Source organism: Echeneis naucrates, chromosome 18 (assembly GCF_900963305.1).
Source record: "Echeneis naucrates chromosome 18, fEcheNa1.1, whole genome shotgun sequence".
Lineage (NCBI taxonomy): Eukaryota > Metazoa > Chordata > Actinopteri > Carangiformes > Echeneidae > Echeneis > Echeneis naucrates.
Genome location: NC_042528.1, coordinates 12,481,549 through 12,501,578, shown reverse-complemented (window position 1 = coordinate 12,501,578; position 20,030 = coordinate 12,481,549). Strand labels below are relative to the sequence as shown.

General features: G+C 41.7%; 2 protein-coding genes across 4 annotated transcripts; one reads left to right on the top strand and one right to left on the bottom strand.

Moving 5' to 3' along the window:
• Positions 1 to 4,648: 4,648 nt before the first annotated feature.
• Positions 4,649 to 19,059, bottom strand: zcchc4 (zinc finger, CCHC domain containing 4). 2 transcript variants are annotated; one of them, XM_029526457.1, is made up of 13 exons: positions 18,880 to 19,059; positions 17,764 to 17,882; positions 17,589 to 17,671; positions 14,809 to 15,081; positions 14,204 to 14,284; positions 9,771 to 9,843; positions 9,524 to 9,695; positions 8,159 to 8,259; positions 7,699 to 7,820; positions 7,227 to 7,302; positions 7,083 to 7,134; positions 6,815 to 6,962; positions 4,649 to 6,652 (listed from the first exon to the last, which is right to left on the bottom strand). In XM_029526457.1, the coding sequence occupies exons 1-13, from the start codon at positions 18,959 to 18,961 to the stop codon at positions 6,529 to 6,531; spliced, it is 1,506 nt and encodes a 501-aa protein (XP_029382317.1). In that variant the 5' UTR covers positions 18,962 to 19,059; the 3' UTR covers positions 4,649 to 6,528. The 2 variants fall into 2 exon arrangements, with proteins under 2 accessions (XP_029382317.1, XP_029382318.1); XM_029526458.1 differs by having other exon boundaries at positions 9,545 to 9,695.
• LOC115058906 (E3 ubiquitin-protein ligase TRIM62) lies at positions 10,024 to 14,567 on the top strand. Of its 2 annotated transcripts, none has more exons than XM_029526460.1 (7): positions 10,024 to 10,116; positions 10,486 to 10,713; positions 11,799 to 11,894; positions 12,028 to 12,261; positions 12,355 to 12,374; positions 12,479 to 12,609; positions 13,441 to 14,567. In XM_029526460.1, the coding sequence occupies exons 2-7, from the start codon at positions 10,495 to 10,497 to the stop codon at positions 14,037 to 14,039; spliced, it is 1,299 nt and encodes a 432-aa protein (XP_029382320.1). In that variant the 5' UTR covers positions 10,024 to 10,116; positions 10,486 to 10,494; the 3' UTR covers positions 14,040 to 14,567. The 2 variants fall into 2 exon arrangements, with proteins under 2 accessions (XP_029382320.1, XP_029382319.1); XM_029526459.1 differs by lacking the exon at positions 10,024 to 10,116 and adding an exon at positions 10,180 to 10,394.
• Positions 19,060 to 20,030: the final 971 nt, after the last annotated feature.

The window sequence follows — 20,030 nt, the reverse complement described above, 5'->3', positions numbered from 1 at the left end:
CTCCACACATTTCCTGAAAAAAGACCTGCCACCCCAAATCCACCTGAAGAAATATACTTAAAAATGTTCCCAATGAATAATATGACCTATGGGAAGTTTTTAGTACTAACCTCCTCAACATCAACTGTATGACTGTGCCATAAACTTACTTCCAGGAGCTTCTCTCTTAAGACTTAAACACCAGACTGCATTTAGCATACACCTAGGTCTATTGGAGTATTTGGTTATGCCTTTTGGAATAACAAATGCACTAGCTGTATTCCAAACTCTCATAAATAAAATTCTGAGAACAGTTGTTGAATAGTTTTATTGTACTTGGATGATATTTAGATTTTTCTCAGGGACATACGAGGAACATGTCAAAAGTGCTCAAAATGTTGATGGAAAACTGACTCCTAGGGTACGTGGTGCAGAAGGGGCAGCTCAGACCAGGTAGGCAAAGGTGAATGCCGTGGAGGACCAGCTGGTCCCTTCCACTCGGAAGCAGCTGCTGAGGTTCCTAGAACTTCTATAGAATATTCATTAGGAACTACAGCCACATTGCTGCCCTTCTCACACAGTTAACCAGAGTCAAAAAACCTTTTGAGTAGGCACAAGCAGCTCAGGTGGCTGCCGTAAACTGAAAACCATGTTCATGAATGCTCCTGTCTTGATCCACCTAGATGCCAACCTCCAGTTTGTGGTGGCAGTGGATGCCTCAGAATCAGGGGTGGGGGGCTGTCCTCTCCCAGCACTCGCCTACGGACCAAAAGTTACACCCATGTGAAATTTTTCTCCAGAAATTATGATGGGGGAAATTGAGAGTTGCAGTAGTCATGGTCCTTCAAGAGTGGCGGAACTGGCTGGAGGGATCAGTTTACCCCTTTGGGCAAACCATCAAAATCTGTCGTACCTGCATTCAGCCTGCCATGCTTGGTGGGCTTTCTTCCATGGGAGAGTCAGCACAAGCCTGGGTCAGGAAACCGAAAACCTGACGCCCTCTCATGGCAATTTGCCCCTGCAGAGGAAGAAGGACCTATGGAGACTATGCTCTCCCCCTCCTGTGTGGTGGAAGCAGTTACACAGCAGGTGGAACAAAAGGTCCAAGAGGCCCTCCACAAACACCCGGCCCCAGAATGGATGTCCTCCTGATCGACTGTTCGTCCCTCCTGCTGTGAAATCTCCTGTTTTGCAGGCCGTCCATGGTTGTCAATACCAGGGAATTCATCACAGCTTGCTCTTTCTGTGCCTGGAACAAATCCTCTCACCTCTGTTGCTGTCTCCTGCCACTCTCCACCTACACCTCCAACTGAGCCATCTCTTCTTTGTCTGCCCTTTGTTTTTGTTTTTTTGCCAAGGGTAAATCTTGTGTGGAAACTCTCATTGGGGTCTCCTGCTTTTTGGGTAGTTCATCAGGTCATAACAGCATGGCCCGCTCATGAGCTCTTTCCCCTCACATCCACTGCTCCAGTCAAGTATCGACTCATACAAGTACCTTGGAGTCTACATCATCAGCGAACTAGACTTGACTCATAACACAGATGCCCTCTACAAAAAAGGACAGAGCAGGATGTTCTTCCTGAGGGGACTGAGGTCATTTGGTGTCTGTAGTAGGCTCTTCAAGGCTTTCTACTGGTTGCCAGCATGCTCTTCTTTGCTGTAGTGTGTTGGTGGGGCAGTGCTAAGACTGGTGAGGTCAACAGGCTGGAAAGCCAGCTTGGTGTTGGGTTTGAACTTGGACTCTTTAGAAACAGTGGTGGAAAGGAGGGTGAAGGACAGACTCTGTGCAATCCTGGACAATCCCTCTCACACTACAGCTGATGGGCAGCGCGTTTAGCCGACGGCTCATCCTATCATCGGTGCAGAACTGAACACTTCAGATGCTCCTTTATGCCCACCGCCATCAGACTGTACAAAAGCAGTTTGGACAACACAATGTTCTGACTTGAGTGACTGATCTCTATTTATTTTCTGGTCACTTTATCTGCAACTTCTATCACTTTGTTCTTGTAGCAGCTTTTATCTTATTGTTGTCTGTTTTATTTAATGTCTCTTGTCGCATGCCATGTCCTATTTAATTTCTTTGTTTGTCACTTGTTTGCATGCTTGTGCTACTTTGGCATTTGAATTTCCCCATGGCCATCAATAAAGTATTACACTTTAATACTTTGACTTTGTGGTATCACATGAGGAAAATCATACCAGTTGATCTTAACTTCACATGACTTAAAAGACAAACATCAGCCATAACATTGTTTATCTGTTACGATGGTGTCTTCCAGTGGGTGAATATATGAAGAAACAGGTGAACATTTAGTCCTGAAGCTGGTGGTAAAGTAGGAAAAATGGAGTGTGAGCATGAGACTTTGAGGACCAAACTGTTACATAACGACTGAGTCAGAGCATCTCTAACACTGCAGCTCTGTGGGATGGTCCTGGTCTGCAGTGGACACCTATTAGAAGTAGTCCAAGGAAGGAAAACCACTGGCCTACACGGTGAGAGATCAAGGCTTATTGATGGTTATGAGGACTCAAGAATGTGTGTTCTGATCTAACAGATCACGAGCTACTTCCGAAAGGCTACTGCTGAAAAAGTTCATGTGGTTCTAATAGAAAGCTATCAAAACACAGAGCATCATGGTTCATTAGACAAAGAGATGTGTACCTTCAAATCAATCAGGTTGTCCATGCTGTCCCCCATCCACCACCAAAAGACCCTACAGTGGACACTGTTGAGGCAGATGGCCGCCCCCCCGAGCCTGGTGCTACCCAAGGTTTCTGCCTCTTAAAGCAAGTTTTTCCTTGCCACTGAGTGGGTGCTTGCTCATCGGGGGATCTGTTGGCTCTCTTTAAATCTTTTTATAAAGAGCTTGGTCTAGACCTGCTCTATATGTAAAGTGCCTTGATGTAACTCTGTTATGATTTGGCACTATACAAATAAATCTGATTTGATTTGATTTGGCATGACACATGAGCATCAGAGCTGCATCATGGAACAACAGAAGAAGGTGGTCAGGTCTGATGGATCAAGTTTTCTTTATTTCATGTGAATGGATGTTTGTGTGTGTGTGTGTGTGTGTGTGTGTGTGCGTGTTATCTGGGGAGGACATTGGATCAGGATGCATTTTGGGAAGAGGAAAAGCTGGTGGAGACTGTGTAATGCTTTTGAGGTTTTGCCAGGAAAGTTTCAGTCCTTCACTCATGTTGATGTTAGTTTTTACACATAGCACAGACCTAAACCTGAGTCTGATCCATGGAGGCTCTACCCACAATCTGCAGCTACATCTGAGCTGATGGTCACAATGTCAAGACACTGTTTTGGTTTTGTATTTGCCACACGAATAAAAATACACAACTACTTCTGTACTGACACATACATAATCTTAATCACCCACTTTCTTTCATTCACCTTCATTTTGTATAATTTGGGTGGACCAGATTGAGCCTGGGAGGACCACAAGAGGTTTAACGTGATTGGTGGAGCTGTCATTTTTGGTAAGGGCAGAAACATTCAGGGTGATGTTTATCATCTTCATTGTCAGATGTATATTAATTTGATCTTGTCTTTCCTTTCTTTGAGAAGCTCTAATTTGTTTTGAAATGTGGACCTCAGTCCAGATTCAATGTTCGAACCAGAGTGAACATCTGGTTGTCTCGAACAAGCTTTCCTTTGCTCTCAATGTGGGGCAGAGGGAGACATTTCATCCGCCTCCTGAGCTGATGCCCTTGATGGATTTGTGAATATACGTCATTTTGCATGTGAGTATGTGACCAGATGGTTATGTCCTGCCAACAAATTGAATTGTACGCAGTTGGACTTTGATTTGTCTAAGAAGAGGTTTTGCCTCTTATCCAACGGGCTTCATCAGTTCATCAGTTCTCAACACATTGGTCTGACTAGTCCTTACTAGTTTGTTTCTGAGTTCTGCATCATGACCTGGATGAATGAGAATATACACAGACAGAGCAGATGGTCCTACAACCAGAAAAGAACATGAGGGTCTCTTGCTTTTGCAGAGTGCAGTCAGTGAAGAGAACCTCTTGCCGTCTTCTTCCAAGCTGTTCCACTCTTACAGGGTGCTCCATCTTCCTGCTCTGGGAGCTGTGTTGTGCTTTGCAGCCTGCTGTCCTGTGTCCTTGGCAACATCTTGTTTACCTCAAGTGGAGCTTTGCTAACTATGTACTTTGTTGGCGTTTCTATCTCACACACAATGACCCACAGAAGCTGACTCCGTTCTGCCCCCACCCACCTCTCTCTCTCACTACCTGTCCTTCATAACCCCAAAAAAAAATAAACCAACAATATTTCAACATCACCATGTCTTTGTTGATAAACTCCTGTCTTGGTAAATTCATTGCTTCTGAGTTCTGTAATTTAATTCCCAGACTTTACACTAACAAAAAAACCTGATGGTGGTCCTCATCCCACTCTTATTTATACAGAGGCCAAAGCACTTTGTGTTTTCCTGATAATGATTCACCATCAGCTTTTTGGATTCCTTTCCTTTGAACTCGTTCTATAGCTGATTAGGTATTCATTTTGAATTAACTTTTTCCTGACACAAACATAATGCGTGAATAGACTTGATTTATTTTTTTTGAAGCAAGAAGGTGCTGATGATCATTGTGTATGTCGTGCTCAAGACAAACAAAGACAGCAAAATACCAGTAACCACATAATTATTTTAATAAAAGTGCAAAATCAGTCAATATATACATCCACAGAGGGGTAAGTGGTCCTGTCTGGTTGTCGTCACCATTCAGACTAGGGAATCCACCACTGGAAGAAGCTGTGTGTTGACCTCTCTTTTTGTGACCACAATAACATATACATTGCATGATTCTAACAGGATGTACTGTATACCAATCCATCTACTTTATAAGACACTCACAGATTCACTGGAATTTATCAGACCCTCTGTGGGTGTGTACTGGACCTGTTACGCTAAGAGGAAGTTAATGTCTGGTTCACTGTAGACACAATTATTGTGAAATATCAACACAATCTTTCCTGACATGTTATCTCCAAGGGTAACAATAACCATTAAAAACTGGTCTTTTGGCACTGTCAGCTTCAAATAGTAGAAGACATCAGGAGTTTAACTTTAACAATACTGCCATCACATGGCCAAAACTGAAGTCACTTTGCAACACCATGAAAAAACGCTGCTTGCTGTTTTTAGCTCATATCTTTCAGTCAAGTCAGGATTTTGTATGTTAAAACCAAGAATCTGAACTGGAGAAGAACCAGCTTTGACACTGTTGAGACTCATGTTTGCCTGGGTTAAACCACACCCATATTCCAGCTTGGCCTTTAATTCATTTTAACTACACATCAGATTTATCTTGGCGGTTGTGGTACTGGAACAGTGACAACAATCTGACAGGCACATAAACAACACAAACACCTGCAAAGTAGTCAAAACTGTTCCTGCTACACACAAAAACACACATCCAGTGAAAACAATGCCAGCTGGTAAAACACCATAACTTAACCATGTTTCAGGAAGAAGTTGTCAAAGCAGCCAACACATCAATAGAACACTATGATCACTGAAACTGTATGGAAAAAGTTTTAGTTTTTCATTTAATTTAGGCAACATCCAACAGGCCCAGAGCAGAATGAGCATTCATTTAGAGCTTTGTTTATTGTTTGGAAGGATCGTTGTTTGCTCTTCTAAGCGATTCTCCAGCCCCTAAAGGATCGATTATGGTCACCGACTGTCTTCTTACTGCTTTTCTTCTTCTGAAGAACAATGAGTTTAAAGTCTATGTGTATGTTGGCTTCAACAACTTCATTAATCCATTATGTCTCACATGTGTTTTCAGCTTCTTTTACTGCTCTCAAGTGGCCAGAAATGTATTATTGCAGCTTTTATTGTAATTTTTTTTCTTGCAAGAGAATATAGAAAATACCAAAATTAGTAGGTACATCTGGGTTTTTAATAGCAAGTTAACTTGCTAATAAAACATATTGCCTCATTTTTCAGTGTCAGTTGAATTTGTCTGTTTGTTCAGACTGGGAGCTGTCATCATATATGTATTTACAGAGGAAAGGGAAAATAACTTTCTAGCTGTCCTGACAACATATAAAAATGGATCAGTCACATCTCATCTCTGGTTGATGCTCTAAAAAAGAGCTGGGGTTTGTATGTGATGCTTCAAATCAGCGCATTTAAGATATTTCTCATTCAGAGGAGGATGTCGCTGTGTTTCTGCTTTAACAGCAGAAATAGTGTACACAGGTGCACACAGGTGACAGCAGAGTGTACACAAGAGAAAACTAGCGTGTTCACCCAGGTGTTTTGTTAACCTCAATGCCCATTAGAGTTGGAGCCGATGAATATGGGTATTCACTTGACACTGAATCTGCATTGTGATTGTAGCCTTTTCCTCTGCAGACAGAAGCCAGTTATTAGTCAGTCTGAGCTTAGCTTTTTTGGTTTGGACAAGGGGGTTAGAGTATTGTTATATCCATTGTAGAGACAAGCCCAGTACAGATGAAAAAACAAAAAAGCAAATAGCTTCTGATTTCACAGCTGACAGCTGTCATGTTGACTGACCCCCTGCCTTCTTTGCTCTGCGTGCTGCTCCAGACTTCCTATTAGCTTTGGGCATGCAGGGCAGGTCATAGGATACATGTTTAACTCCACTCTTGGCTTTTGATCCACAACTAGGGGGGCAAAACACAAACACAGACACACACACACAGACACAGACACACACACAGACACAGAGACACACACACACAAAGCAGGTTACGACATGCAAATATTGCATGTTTAAATGAGTTATTGGCAGAAGTGGTTTAAATTTTAACTATTTTAAAACTCACCCTCTCATCCTACGTGAGTCTTTGAGATGGCAGCTTTTCTGTTTGTGCTGCAGGTTGCCACAGTTGTAACAGCCCTCACTTCTTTGTCCCTGGCCACATGGATGGTCTGGGAGGGCACAGTGACCACAGATTTGGCAGTGTTTCCATGCTTAGGAGGAAAAAAAAACAACAACAAAACATTCCACATTAAATAACATGTTAATACAAAAAAAATAAAAGTCTTGCCACACAGCTGTGGAATTTGCATCATATCTTTAAATTTACATACATGGTTTGACACATTTCTCACATGCTAAGCAGTGTTTCCATTCACGACCATCCTGGAGACACAAAGAAGAGTTGAATATATGGAAATTTAGAGCAGCAATTCAGAGAAGAGTAACAGAAAAAAGACAAATATTTGGTTTTATACCTTTGAAGGACAAGCATTGCATTTGCTACAGTGCTTGTTGGCAGACGAGACGTATCTCTGACACACAGCGCAGAACCTAATGAAGGAATCAAATTTTATTGAACATGTTTTGAGAAACAAAGTCAAACATAATAAATCATATGGCATAAAACAAGAAAAATAAAAATTATAATTATATGAAAAAAAGAAATCAAAACAAGCAAAACAGAATCAAGTAAAAAAAAAAATATTATTAGAGAACATAAATAGCATTTGTCATGTTCAAAAGGGTTGAGAAGAAGCAGAAAGGAAGATCATTGCAGTGTGAGGTCTTGTTTAATGGATAAAAAGTAAGAAAATCCCTCAAGGTGTGACTGAGATATGAAGTTAATAAAGGTAATACAATTTTTTTTGAGCTTACTTTGTCTTTGCACAAATTGCATCATGTCGCTCAGGATCCAGCTGAGCACTGCTGTAAGATGTGTGTTGGTACCTGTAGCCCTCCTCCTTGGGCAGGACAATGTCTCTGGGGCAGATGTTAGTGAACAGTCTGACAGGAGACTGCTTCCTGCCGGTCTTGCCATGTTTATACAGAGGATGGTTGTCATAGTCCACCTGGTTAGAAACAAAACCAAATATCGACTTTATTGTTTACAGTTCAAAATCCAAACCTGGCTTCTGGATTTCGTAGCCTCCAAATAAAGTGCAGTCTGGAGGCACTTATGACCGTCAATTTGTTTTTTAGATCCATGGTATGAGGTTTTAACATATTATGTATTAAGAATTACAACTTGAATCTCCTTATACAAAAGAGGACCTTCAGCCCAGTCCAGGAGGCTTCAGTAGTGAATGTGGATTGCACTCCCCTTCCCGTCCTCCATGATAAGCCATACTGCTAATGTGTATCAAAATAAACCAGCGAGTGTGACTGGATACTTCCTGAGATAGTATACCTGGTAGTCCAGCATAATGAGTGAGGGCAAGCACTCCAGGATCCGAGCCTCAAAGAAATAAGGGAAGATCCATATCATTGGCATGTCAGATGTACTGCTGCCTGCACACAAAAACATGTAGTAGAAGATTATATGGAGCACCATGGGATTTGAATTCAAATTCAAATCAACGAAAAGTTATAGGAATCACTTTTGTAGAGTAAAATAAGATTAGCCAATATGTTAGGGAGGGCTCTGAAAAGGCCATTAGGATCTGTCATAGAAACAACCCTGTCAGCTTGCTGAAATGGTCTGGCCTCAGTGCTAAGCTGACTCTCTTAGGAACAGGAGGCGTGTTTGCTAAGAAATTGTCCCTTCAGTAAGACTCTTCGATACTGTTGCCATGTCTATGTTTAATAGACAGATTGATTCTGCATTAGTGATTCGCAACCTTTTTCACCTTCATGATCCACTTGAAAATCTCTAAGATGTTAGTTTACATCCAACCCTGGAAGACAAAGGTAAATATTTATAGCAGTATTTAGCACAATAGCAGTCTTGCCTCACAGTGAGAAGGTTCTGGATTCTAACTGTGGGAACTTGGTGAAGTTTTCATGTTCTACTTGTGCACGTTCATTCCAGGTTTTCCACAATCAAAAGATATGCAGGTTTGGTTAGCTGGTGACTGTAGTGGGGTGTAGCCTGCCCCAAGAAAACCAGCACAGATAACGGATGGACGGTGATCAAATGTTTAAACTTGTTTGATAGTCAGGCTGGAGTGCACCATTTCTCATATTTCACAGAGGATGCATCAGGATGTGACTTGTATAGCCTTTGGACAGCTAAGCACCCCAGACATGCGAAGAACTTTAATAGATTTGCCCCAGGACCTTTATTATATCACTTCATTATGTTTTGATGTTTTTTAAACAAAACAGTCACAATCTGGATTATTAATATGTCTCACTGTCTAAACAGTGTCTGTTTGGAATTTGTTCTGGAATTTTCTGAGAGGAGAGCAGATATTATGTTCTTAGTGCACATTTTGTTTGAATGATAAACATTAAATTGAAAGCAGCAGGAAACTATCCATTTTGATTCTTCACTTTCTGTCATGGATGTGATCTTTTACTTTTGATGTTCCAGATAATTTCATCATAAAACATGAACTTTGTAAAACAGTTATATTTTCATTTTTTTAATTCCAACTTCATCAAAACTTTAGTGTTTTGGCCAAAAGTTAGGAACACCTGGTCTGCAGCATTTGTACTTTCAATGCTTTCCTTTTATTGCTTTTTTTTTTTTTAAGTGATTCTTATGTTCCCCCTGTTATGTCCCCTTCTTACTGAAAAGAATATGACAGCTATAGAAGGAATTAATCCTCACCATCACCACAGTGACACTGACCAGAGTTCTGCAGCTTCCCCCATGTCTGCGAGATGAGAGAGAAACTGTTGGCCAGAGGTTTCACCAGACCACCAAATGGAGGGTCTGCCACCATCACCACTTTCTCCCCGTCACTCTCACTGAGGAAGGACTGCAGGACAGCACTGGATGCCTGATAAGAGACGGAGCTTCATCATACAGGACTAGAAATTGACAAACATGGGAATGAGGTGCTTTGACATCCTACCTCTCCAACAAAGAAGTGATGGTTAAACATGTTGTAGTGGCAGAACTCATCCTGGCTGTAGAACTGTGCATATCTGAAACAGAGCATGATGAGAGTTTATGTTTTTCAGCATTTAATACTCATCTCTGCTGCACAACATGGTCTTATTTTCTGTTTCCTGAAAAAGAAGAGCAAGTCTGAACTTATCTGCATGTGCTTAAAGACGTCAAGTGTCTACTGGCAACGATAGCATGCCTGAATGAGAGCTGCAGGCTGAAGCTTGTCACACTGAACACACCCTTCTCTGCAGTCCCAGCTGAAACTTTCATACAGAAAGAACCAGGAGAGACGGACTACCAGAACTTGGGTAAGAACAGCTAAATAACAATGTTTACTCCAGTTTAAAAAGTATAATTTAGTGGGTATTTGACGTTATACAGTTATACAGACTGTAAATGTGGAAAATTTGAATACTAAACACAGGTGCATGTGTTTGTGCAAATAATTTTGCAGCATGGTGGTTTTAGTAAATATGTAAAGGAAGGGAGGTCATATCCTCCTCAGGTTTTGGACTGTCATGGACTCTCAATGAACAGGCATTCACTTCTTAGTAACCCAAGGAACTGGTTTCCTTTGCAAACCAAGGTAAAGAAAAAAAGGTAGAGAATGTGCTTCGGAGAGAGAATTTGGAAAACAATCAGCTGGATGTCGAACAACATCTGTTTGTTTCTCTCAGTCACCAGAAATGGCAGAAAGAGAGTCACAATCTGTTCATTATGGACGGTCAACAATAGCTCACTCAGTGCAGCGTGGTCTTGAGGCACCCTCTGCAGACGCCCCATGTACATTGCAGGAAGGACAGAGCTTCACGCTATTGGTTTCTAAGAGTGATGCGGTTGTTCAGCCATTCGCACGTTCTCCAAAACTACAGAAGAAGAAAGTTAAAGGTGGAGCACTCTCTCAGGTAAACAGGACCGTGCTGAAGCAACACAACATAGCAATGTGAATTATCTCATCTGCATAGGCTTCCCTGGAAATTTCATGGAAGGAAGGCATGAAGGAAGGCTAAATCAAAAAATATTATGTACTGACAGGGTAATGAATTGCAAAATTTGCTTTAAAGTAAACTTGATACTAAGCTTCTGCTGTGTTCTCTGTGGCTTGTAGTGATTCTTTGTTTTCTTCCCTTATGTCTATTAGTGTTTTTGGCTTAAGAAGGTTCTCAACTCAGTAAAATGACATGTGAGAGCCACGATAAAAGCTGGTCCCCATGATTAGGAAAAGAGCTTCACTGCTTCCTTCCTTATCTTCTTTATCGTGGGTAATAGTAGAACTTTTTTAATGAAAGGAAAGGAGAAAATCCAGTCCCACAATTCATTGCCAAAGCCGCATTTAAAGTGATGCACCATTTTAGTTTCACCACAGTAGAAACAGGGCTCCTGCATTATTTTATGACACAATTCCAAACTTAAGGAAATCACTCCTCCTCAGCTCCACCTTTTCCTCTCCTCACATTGCCTCTGGTTTCAATAACCCACGATGCCCACTGACAAATTACTAACTAGAGGCTTCCAAAAAGCTTATCATGTCAAAGTGTACTGACACTTGGTGGTTTCACCACACTGAGGAATGAATGAGAGCAGCTGAGGGAAGGTGGGCTGTGTCCATAATTGTTGCCTCTCGCTGTGTTTACAGTCTACACCTATTTGACACTTTTTGGAGTTGCCTTGCACTAGAGGGTTCAATTCAATACAAAAAACTTTATTTGTCCCCACAGGGCAATTTAAAATGGAAAAGCAGTAGCTTGAAACATACAAAACAATTTGCAGACATACAAAATAAGTTGCATTCCACAGGTTAAAAGTAAACCACATGAATGTCGGGAAAAAAAAAAAAAAAACAAAAACATCTTTGCTATTTAAAAAGGTCAAAGGGTTACTGCAGTTCAAACTATGACAAATGGTGTTGGAAGTTGCACTAGCACCTGGTTGCTTCTATAAGGTGAAACTCAAATTCGTGCTCAGTTAACTGTAGATCTGCTCTCTGCAGGAGCAGCTGTCCAAACATTTGGAGGAGCTACAGGCAGAGCGGTCTAGGACTGAAGCCCACATTCAGTCCCTGAAAAAACGCAATACAGATCTCTCTGTAAGTATTGATCCAGACCCACTTAGTAACTCAATATTTCATGAGACATCAGACCACACAAACAAGGTCCTCAAATATGCTCAAATAAGTCATAGTGCATGTAAACCTTTTCTCTCCATGGTCCTTTGGGAAGAGGAGCACAGAGAGGATGAAGCACCGCGTTTGTGAGCACTTTGAGAACATGCGAGCTATTCTGAAACAGGATGAACAGACCATACTGGATTCTCTGGAGCTGGACCTGAGACTGACTAGAACTAGACTAGACCAGGTTCTGAAGGACTGGAAACAGCATGAAGACCAGGTCACTAAGAACATTAGCAGCATTGAGAGAGCCCTGAGCAAGAACTCTGCAGCAGAAGATGGGAAGGTCTGATTCACATCTGGTAATTCCTCAGTTAAAAGACAACTTAAGTCTTTATCTCCCATTTTAATCAGCACTTCTGTTTGTGTCCCCTCTCAGAGTCAGTCTGAGAATCTCAGGTAAACTACTGCACTATTACATCATTGGGTTCCACATATAGAACTCCCTTGTGCAGCTCTGTCCGTTTCTCTCACTTTCTGCCTTCCTTTTATTCACATCACAGTCCAAAGAAGCCAGGTGCCTCTGAAAAGGAAATACGACTAAATGAAGAGAGATTTGAGAGACTACTTAAAACATTATACTCCATCTGCAAAAACCTGAGAGCCCAGCTGCAGAGGAAGACTCTACTATTAGGTACTGACACAATTATTTGTCCATCAGCTCAATTCTGACAGCAGAGTGTTGTGGTGTGTCAGGTGTGGTTCATTGGGGAACATGAGAATATAGTGTCCATGATCTCTGCAGAAGTGACGTTATAACAACCAGCTCTAATACTATGACCACCTGCCTTATTGTGTGGATCTCCTTTTTGCCACCAAAACAGCAAATGCTAGCAGCAGATAATTTAAGTTCTGCAAGTTGTGAGGTGGAGCATTTACACATCATGGTTTGGTTCTTAAAGTCGCTCTCATCCTCACACTTGACCGTTTTTCCTGCTTCAAGTCACTTCTGGACTAAATGTCCTGAGGTATCCACCCACTTAACGGTGCCATGATAACCTGATGAACATATGACCTGTCAGCGTTCATAATGCTATGGCTGATAGGTGTAGAAAGAATCAGAGTGAATATTTTGCCACATTTTACCAACTGCTATGAAGCCCTGAAAGGTTCTATTTTAGATAAGGATCTATCCTTGTAGTAGCTGGAGGCATCATGTATAAAATCTAATGGGATGGCACATGTGATGCTATAGAAATGTATTTTGTACATTTATTTTAACATTGGGTGCTAGTTATATTTCAAAAAGGTGGTGCAAAGTGATCTGTATTTTGGGTAGAAGTTCTATCTTATTGTATTGGATAGCGTTACCTTTCCTCTGGTCCCCTCAGACTATAATCTTTGAGTTATACTTGTTGACACCGTTATACTTGTGGCAACAAGCTTGATTGCAGATGTCAAGGTGTTTAAAATATCACTTGTCCATGGCAACGTTAAAATGTCATAGAGGACTCTCTAATTTCAGATTCCTTCCATGTGGTGATTGACAAACAGACATGCCATAGCCAGATCATTGTGACATCAGAAGGACGAGGCATGTCCTTCTCAGGCTCTGGCCACTCAGCTCCAGAGCACCCACTTCAGTTTGATAAAGTCTGCTGTGCTCTGGCTTCGTGCCCACTCACAGCGCCTCAGAGCTACTGGGAAGTTGATGTGCGATGCTGCTCTGCCTGGGCAGTGGGAGTGGCCTACGCCAGCCTGCAGAGGAAGGGGCGGGACAAGGGTGCCAAACTGGGCAGAAACAGGAACTCATGGTGCGTGGAGCTTCGAGATGGTAATCTGTCTGCCTGGCACAACGACCGACACGTGGTATGTCAGGGCGTTGGGCAAACTATGCTTGGAAAGGTGGGAGTCCTGGTCATGTTCAACAAAGGTCAGATAATATTTTATGATGCAGATAACATGGTTGTCCTGCAGAGGTTTTCAGCAGCCGTGATGCCGGTGTTTGACAGAGCTTATCATCAGTTAACTGAGCCCCTGTACCCCGCAATACGCTTCCTGAGACCCCCACAGAGCCAGCTTTGGCCGAACCACCTGGAGATTGGTTACCTCGACGTATTGTGATGGGCTTGGGTTGTTTCAGAACGCTAGAGTCATCAGAACATGCTCAACACTGATGTGGAGTCTGATGTCTTCTTTATGATAATGTGTGCAGTCTTTTCTTTCTCTATCTAACGTGAAGTCAGAGCAACTGTACAGTTCGGTATAGAAAGATGGCACAAACTAACCTAAAGTCAATGTCCAGCAGCAAACTTTTCACTGGTTCATGTTTCTTCTCCAGGTTTCGCAGCTTGATCAGCTCCTGGAGTCTAGAACAAAACACCGGGAGTCTTGAATAAAACTTGCTTTAAAACCTTTGGCTAATCGTGAACCTGTTCTGAGTAAGCATGTGACAACATGAAAATTATCCTGAGCAAAAATAATTTAGGTTCACAATATTATTCAGATTAAACTAAAATATGCTTTTAACTGCTAAGTTTGCAGTTGCTGGTCTGCTGGTTCCAGCTCTACCTGTTTGTATGATTTTCCTGGATATCTGAATACTTTTCATTTTAAAATTATTTGCTTCTGAAATAAATTTTTCTAAATTGTCACTGTCTCCACATGCAGCTACAAAGATGATTTAAAAAATGTATATTTTTTTCCCTCACATATCTCAGATTTAGCCAAAATATAGAGCCTAGAGAGGAAGGTCTCAATTCATGTCATATTGCTGGTAAGATGTTAATGACATTATAGGCAAACAGGTCTTTTCTCCTTGTGATCAGTCTCAATCATTGCTTAAACTGGCACTATAACATAACCATATTTTCAGCCTCAATAATCCCCTTACCTGGGTGTACCCACACACAGGACTTTCCTGTAACCCAAAGCAGCTAAGGTGTCCAGCAAAAAATGTGAGCTGCGTTCGGTGAAAAGGTACTGGGCATTCTTCTTCTTGTTGTCTAGTGGACACAGCAGCATGCTGGGCCTCCTCAGCTGGGCTGCGGTGATAGCTATGCATCTGTGAGGGTAGTGGGCCTCATTCTCTCCTGGCAGAAGCAAAATCTGACAGTCCTGACAGAACTTCTTCTCATCTAGTGGGAGGGAGGCAAATGTTCTGTACCTGAAGAACAAGTTAGGGGAAAGTTGGGGAAAAAATATATTAGGTTTCCCCATTTTATTTTGGAATAATTGATTTTGCCAAGTCATCTAAATCATGTTATTCATTATTCTTAAAAAATGTAATGCTTAAATTTTAAACTCTGGTAAATATTTAAGGTAAAACGAGCTTTAATCACAGACTAGTAGATCTCACCCATGGCATCTTCAGAATTTTTCACTGTAGCACCGCATGAGGCAGTAGTCATCTGTAGAAGTAGTGCCTAGTGATACTCATCTTTACAACCCAAAACCATTCAAGTCGAAAACAAGGTTTCTCAATAATTAATACTATGCATGTGGTAAAACGTCATAAAATTGAGACATAGTAGCTCATGGATGGTGGAACTTGAGTAAAACCTGGTTTGGTGACTCTGCTGTGGCCCTGGCAACAATATAGGCAAAAAAATAAAAATTTCTACAACTGAATCAAGCTAAAGGCAAAGGTAAAGATATTCAAGTAATTCATCATGCACAAATATGGCATTTAGAGAAAACACAAGAAACTTGTGCCACAAAAAATGGACCAGACTCAGTGATTACCTTCCTAGCAACAAACTTTGGCCCTGCTCTATGTGTCCTACAGATAATATCCAACTAGGCCAGTGAGCGGTGATAGATAGCTATCATGTCTTTGGGGTCATCAGGTGGGAACCTCCTTTTGTCTGTGTTTCGTCTAGTTAGGCCCACAACACCTCCAGGAGGCTAGACCGTGAACACTGGCGTCCCAGAGTCACCCCCTAATGCCAGCCATCACCACTCCTCACACAAAGACAACTATCTCAAACAGCACCACTGTCAACTACTCTAACCTCTCACCAACTGCACCAATGAAAGCGGGGTGGGGATACAGACCCTGGTTCGGGTAGGGGGCATGAAAGTATAGAGGGTGCAGGAGGTGGAGTGGAGGTGGTGTCAAAGAGGCTCAAACAGGCCACACCCTCCACTTAAATACACTTCCCCTTCCTGGATTTCTTCCTCTGCTTCTCCTTAAAGTCGGTCTATCTTAAGAACGCCCCCTGCTGGGCCCCCAGATACTATTGCTTCTTCTAACCCAAATCCACTGACTGGATCTTACTGCCTCATGTGACATTTCCTTCACTATTTTCCTCACCCTCTGTCCCCTTCCTCCTAACACCTTCAACAAAACAACAGCAGATCTTGTTACAAACCCTCTACATCCTACTTCCACAGGACAAATCCTAACCTTCCATTCTCGCTGCTCAGCATCCTTACCTAGACCTGCATACCTGAGCTTTTTCCTTTCATATGCTTCTTCAACTGAATCCTCCCACGGCATAGTCAGCTCTATGAAATATAATTTCTTTCTACTCCTAGACCACAAAATTATATCAGGCCTTAGCTTTGTGCAAGCTATTTCCTGGGGAACAACAAGCTTTCCTCCTAAATCTGCCTGCATCTCCCAGTCACTAGCATCCTCTAAGCTGCCTTGCTTCCTTATTATCTTTCCCTCCTTCCTGAACAAACTGTATTGCAACTCTCTTTGTCTTAGACCCTCCTAAAATTGCCTGCCTCCGTATATCCTCAATGCCTGCAGCTAAGCTTTTTAAAACCTGGTTATGTCGCCACATATATCGGCCTTGTGAGAGACTAACCTTAGAACCGGACAAGATGTGCTTTAGAGTTGCAGCACCTGAACACAACGAACATAACGGGTCTCCATTTACCGAGAGTCTTAGGTTCTGGGGAGTTGGCAATACATCATATGTTGACCCTCTCAAAAATCTAATACTACTTTCCTCCATACTCCACAGCTCTTTCCAACTAAGCTTTTTCTTCTCTACACCTTCCCAGTTCAACCACTGTCCCTGCTTAGCCTGAGCCACTGCCCTCGCACCCCTTAATATTTCCTCCTGTCTATGAACCTGCTCTACAACTAGCTTCCTCTTCTCTTTGGGACCTGCTCTACTCCACACCGGTTTGCCTGGGCCAAGCCCCAAGCCTCCCCGGCCTATCCGTACATTACCCACACTCTCTGTATGTCTAAGAGTTGCTTTTGCTTCCTGCACTGCTATTCTTGGATTCCATTTTCTCCCCTTGGTTTTCGTATGGGGTTGGGTTGGTTGGCATAGTATATTATTATTACTATATCAAGTCCAATATATCCAAAACTGACACTGCCAATTATATGTTAGTATCTCATTTGAATAGAAAACACGTGTGGAAAAACAAGAAGAACCTTTTCTATATAAACGATAGGCCTGAAGGTGGCTTTAACATTAAATGATTTACAGGTTTACGTATTATTCGATTCTATGTCTTTCATTTTGGACAATAGTACATGTTATAGCTTACATTCCAAAAGAGCAGTCTAACCCAGTTAGTAATGAGATCTACCTTGGAGCCCTCGGCTTATATGTACTACTTTGCAGCTCATGTACAGCTACATCCTGGACCAGGGCTGCCATAAACAAGCCACCTCCTCAGAAGAGTCCATGACAAACTTCTCACCTGGCACAGTACTCCTCCTGGGTAAATGCAGGTCTCTTTGACTGGTTCTTTGCTTCTCGTGCCAAAAGCCTGGCCTCTGACACCTGCAAAGCCAATAAGTTCAGACAAATAAGAGCTCATTTCAGTGAACAAGTATCAGACATAACCATACATAAGTGACATCCAGAGAGCCTACCTTGTCGTCTTCCCACTGGAAAAAACTGCAGTCTTTTCTGTCTCTACAGGCTGAGCAAGCATAAAACCTCTGGCCTTTCCCTCCTCCTTTGCTGACTTTTTCAAACAGTAAGGTTGGACCTGTCGAAACAGATGTGTCAGTATTTGGCTGTCTAGTGCAAAAACAGTAGGAAAACATTATTATTTCTTTAAATTCTAAAAGTAACAAACACATTTGTTGGCATTTTACAGCCAAGGTGCATTGTGCATTTAGAAAAGATTTAGCTTGAAGATGAGACACAAAACTGTCACAACAGTCTTGAAAATCAATACGATATTAACATTTTTTTTAATAGATGTAAGCCTTTTTTTGTCTAGTTTGGCCACACCGGAATGTTTAAAACACAATATTTAACTGCCTGACTCCGGGCCTTGGTGATGTTCTCACTTATATTTAGGGAATGCCCACATGCATGTGTGGTATCACTTGCCAGCTCATGTTGGGTCATACCATGAAGAATTAGGGAATCCTGCTAAATTGGGCCAAGCTGTTCTTTCATTCCATGACTACATATCCTATCTTGACTCAACTCCTCTGTTGGGACACCTTCACCCTGGACTCCCATCTCTCCAGAGATCCACACAGAAACCCTCTGGACTCTTTTAATCCTGAGTGAGGTGACGAGGAAAAGCACAGGATCCTTCACTCCACCAGTTCCTACCAGCACCACCTGCTTCCCTTCCATTCCTTCTCTGTCCTTTATTCCCCCGATATATTCACTGTGGTGTAGCACTGCCCTCCCTGCCACACAAAAGTCATTCCACTCAATAAAGATCGACTAGCCTCCAGGGAGGGCTGGTGATAGTCACACATAAACACTGATATAATAAATTATTTACCTACTAAAAGTGCATCAATCTCATATAATGTTGGCACTCTGTGGTGTTAAACTATCTGCACAAATGCAGAGCAAAAAAACAAACAAACAAGATTTGTTCATAATATTCATCCATCTTCATCCGCTTATTCGGGATCGGGTGACAGTGGGCATTAATCACAAACACAAATTTAAAGATATATAGGCGTTCTTTCCTGAGTCTGTTTTACCATGTCCCTGTCTGGACCATCTACACTCACCATGAGGGCAACACGGTGCCGTTTTACCGCCTTCTGGAAGAATGACGCGTATCCCTAAACTTTCTTGGTTAGCTCCGGCCATAACTATGTCTTTACTATCCCACAGTTAGTGAATGCTAATTTAAACTTTAAACTGGACACACGACAGTCCAGTCAGTCAATTCAACACACGACGCCATAGGGCTGTGAGTCGCACAGATGTGACGTCATTCATGTTTTGTCGCAGTAAAAACTCATCTTGGCACACAAACCATTACAAAGCCAGTGCTCCCCCATCAGTCGGTGATATATTTGGGAGTTACTTGCAACATGAATGTTATTTTTTAGTATTTTGGGAGCAACACATTATAATTAAAATGAATATTTTGTAAGTCAAATAAATCATGTTTATTACGTTTTTTTGTTTAGTAAATTTTTGACTTTGAGCGGCTTATTACTTAATTTATTTTATAACCTTATAATTTAACTTATTTTGTCATTTTTAACAGCCAAAGTTCATTATTACACTTGTGAATTGATCACAACAATACATTAATTTGAGTTGAACTTAAGTAAAAGTCTCTAGTGTTAAATAATAATACCGTGGGTATTGGCCGTCTGTTTTGGCTGCCTCTTTCTCATGGCAGTTTGCACTTAAGAGTCCTGTAGCCCCAAATCAGCAGCGCGTTTCTCATTAGGGTGGTAAGTTCATTCTTCATGACTACATTTCCCATGTATCACGCGCCAACAGCGGCCCGCGGATTCCGTTCAAGGGCGGCTTGTTGGATGCTGGAGCAAAGCAGAGATAAGAAGCCCTCTGATAGATGACATAAGACCAGAGCTTGGGGACATTTGCCTTCAAAATAAAAGCACATAGTTTATTTCCAAGCGTTTGGCATTAGTGTGTGGGCGTGCCTAATAAAATTCCAGTCAAAATGACTATGTTTTGTTCTTAAATACCTATTTCACTGCATTGATTTATTTAATATTTTTGTAATATTTATCAAACTCGGAGTCAGAGTTTGCAGGATAATAAATTATATAAATTAGCTGTTGCCAATGGACCGATGTTGTTTTGCCTAAAAAGTATTCCACTAAAATACAAAATAAAGACAGGCTTTGTATTTCGTGATGAATGCTCAGTAGCCTAACAGCTCCAGTCGGCCAGCAAT

Excerpts from the sequence above, each read along its gene's own strand:
- zcchc4 (XM_029526457.1), bottom strand. The coding sequence starts at position 18,961 with ATGGCCGGAGCTAACCAAGAAAGTTTAGGGATACGCGTCATTCTTCCA. Across the intron at positions 17,672-17,763 it reads TCCAGTGGGAAGACGACAAG|GTGTCAGAGGCCAGGCTTTT; the intron begins GTAGGCTCTCTG and ends TTGGCTTTGCAG. Across the intron at positions 15,082-17,588 it reads CAGGAGGAGTACTGTGCCAG|GTACAGAACATTTGCCTCCC; the intron begins GTGAGAAGTTTG and ends CTTGTTCTTCAG.
- LOC115058906 (XM_029526459.1), top strand. The coding sequence starts at position 10,338 with ATGAACAGGCATTCACTTCTTAGTAACCCAAGGAACTGGTTTCCTTTG. Across the intron at positions 10,714-11,798 it reads AAGGTGGAGCACTCTCTCAG|GAGCAGCTGTCCAAACATTT; the intron begins GTAAACAGGACC and ends TGCTCTCTGCAG. Across the intron at positions 11,895-12,027 it reads AACGCAATACAGATCTCTCT|AGGAGCACAGAGAGGATGAA; the intron begins GTAAGTATTGAT and ends TCCTTTGGGAAG.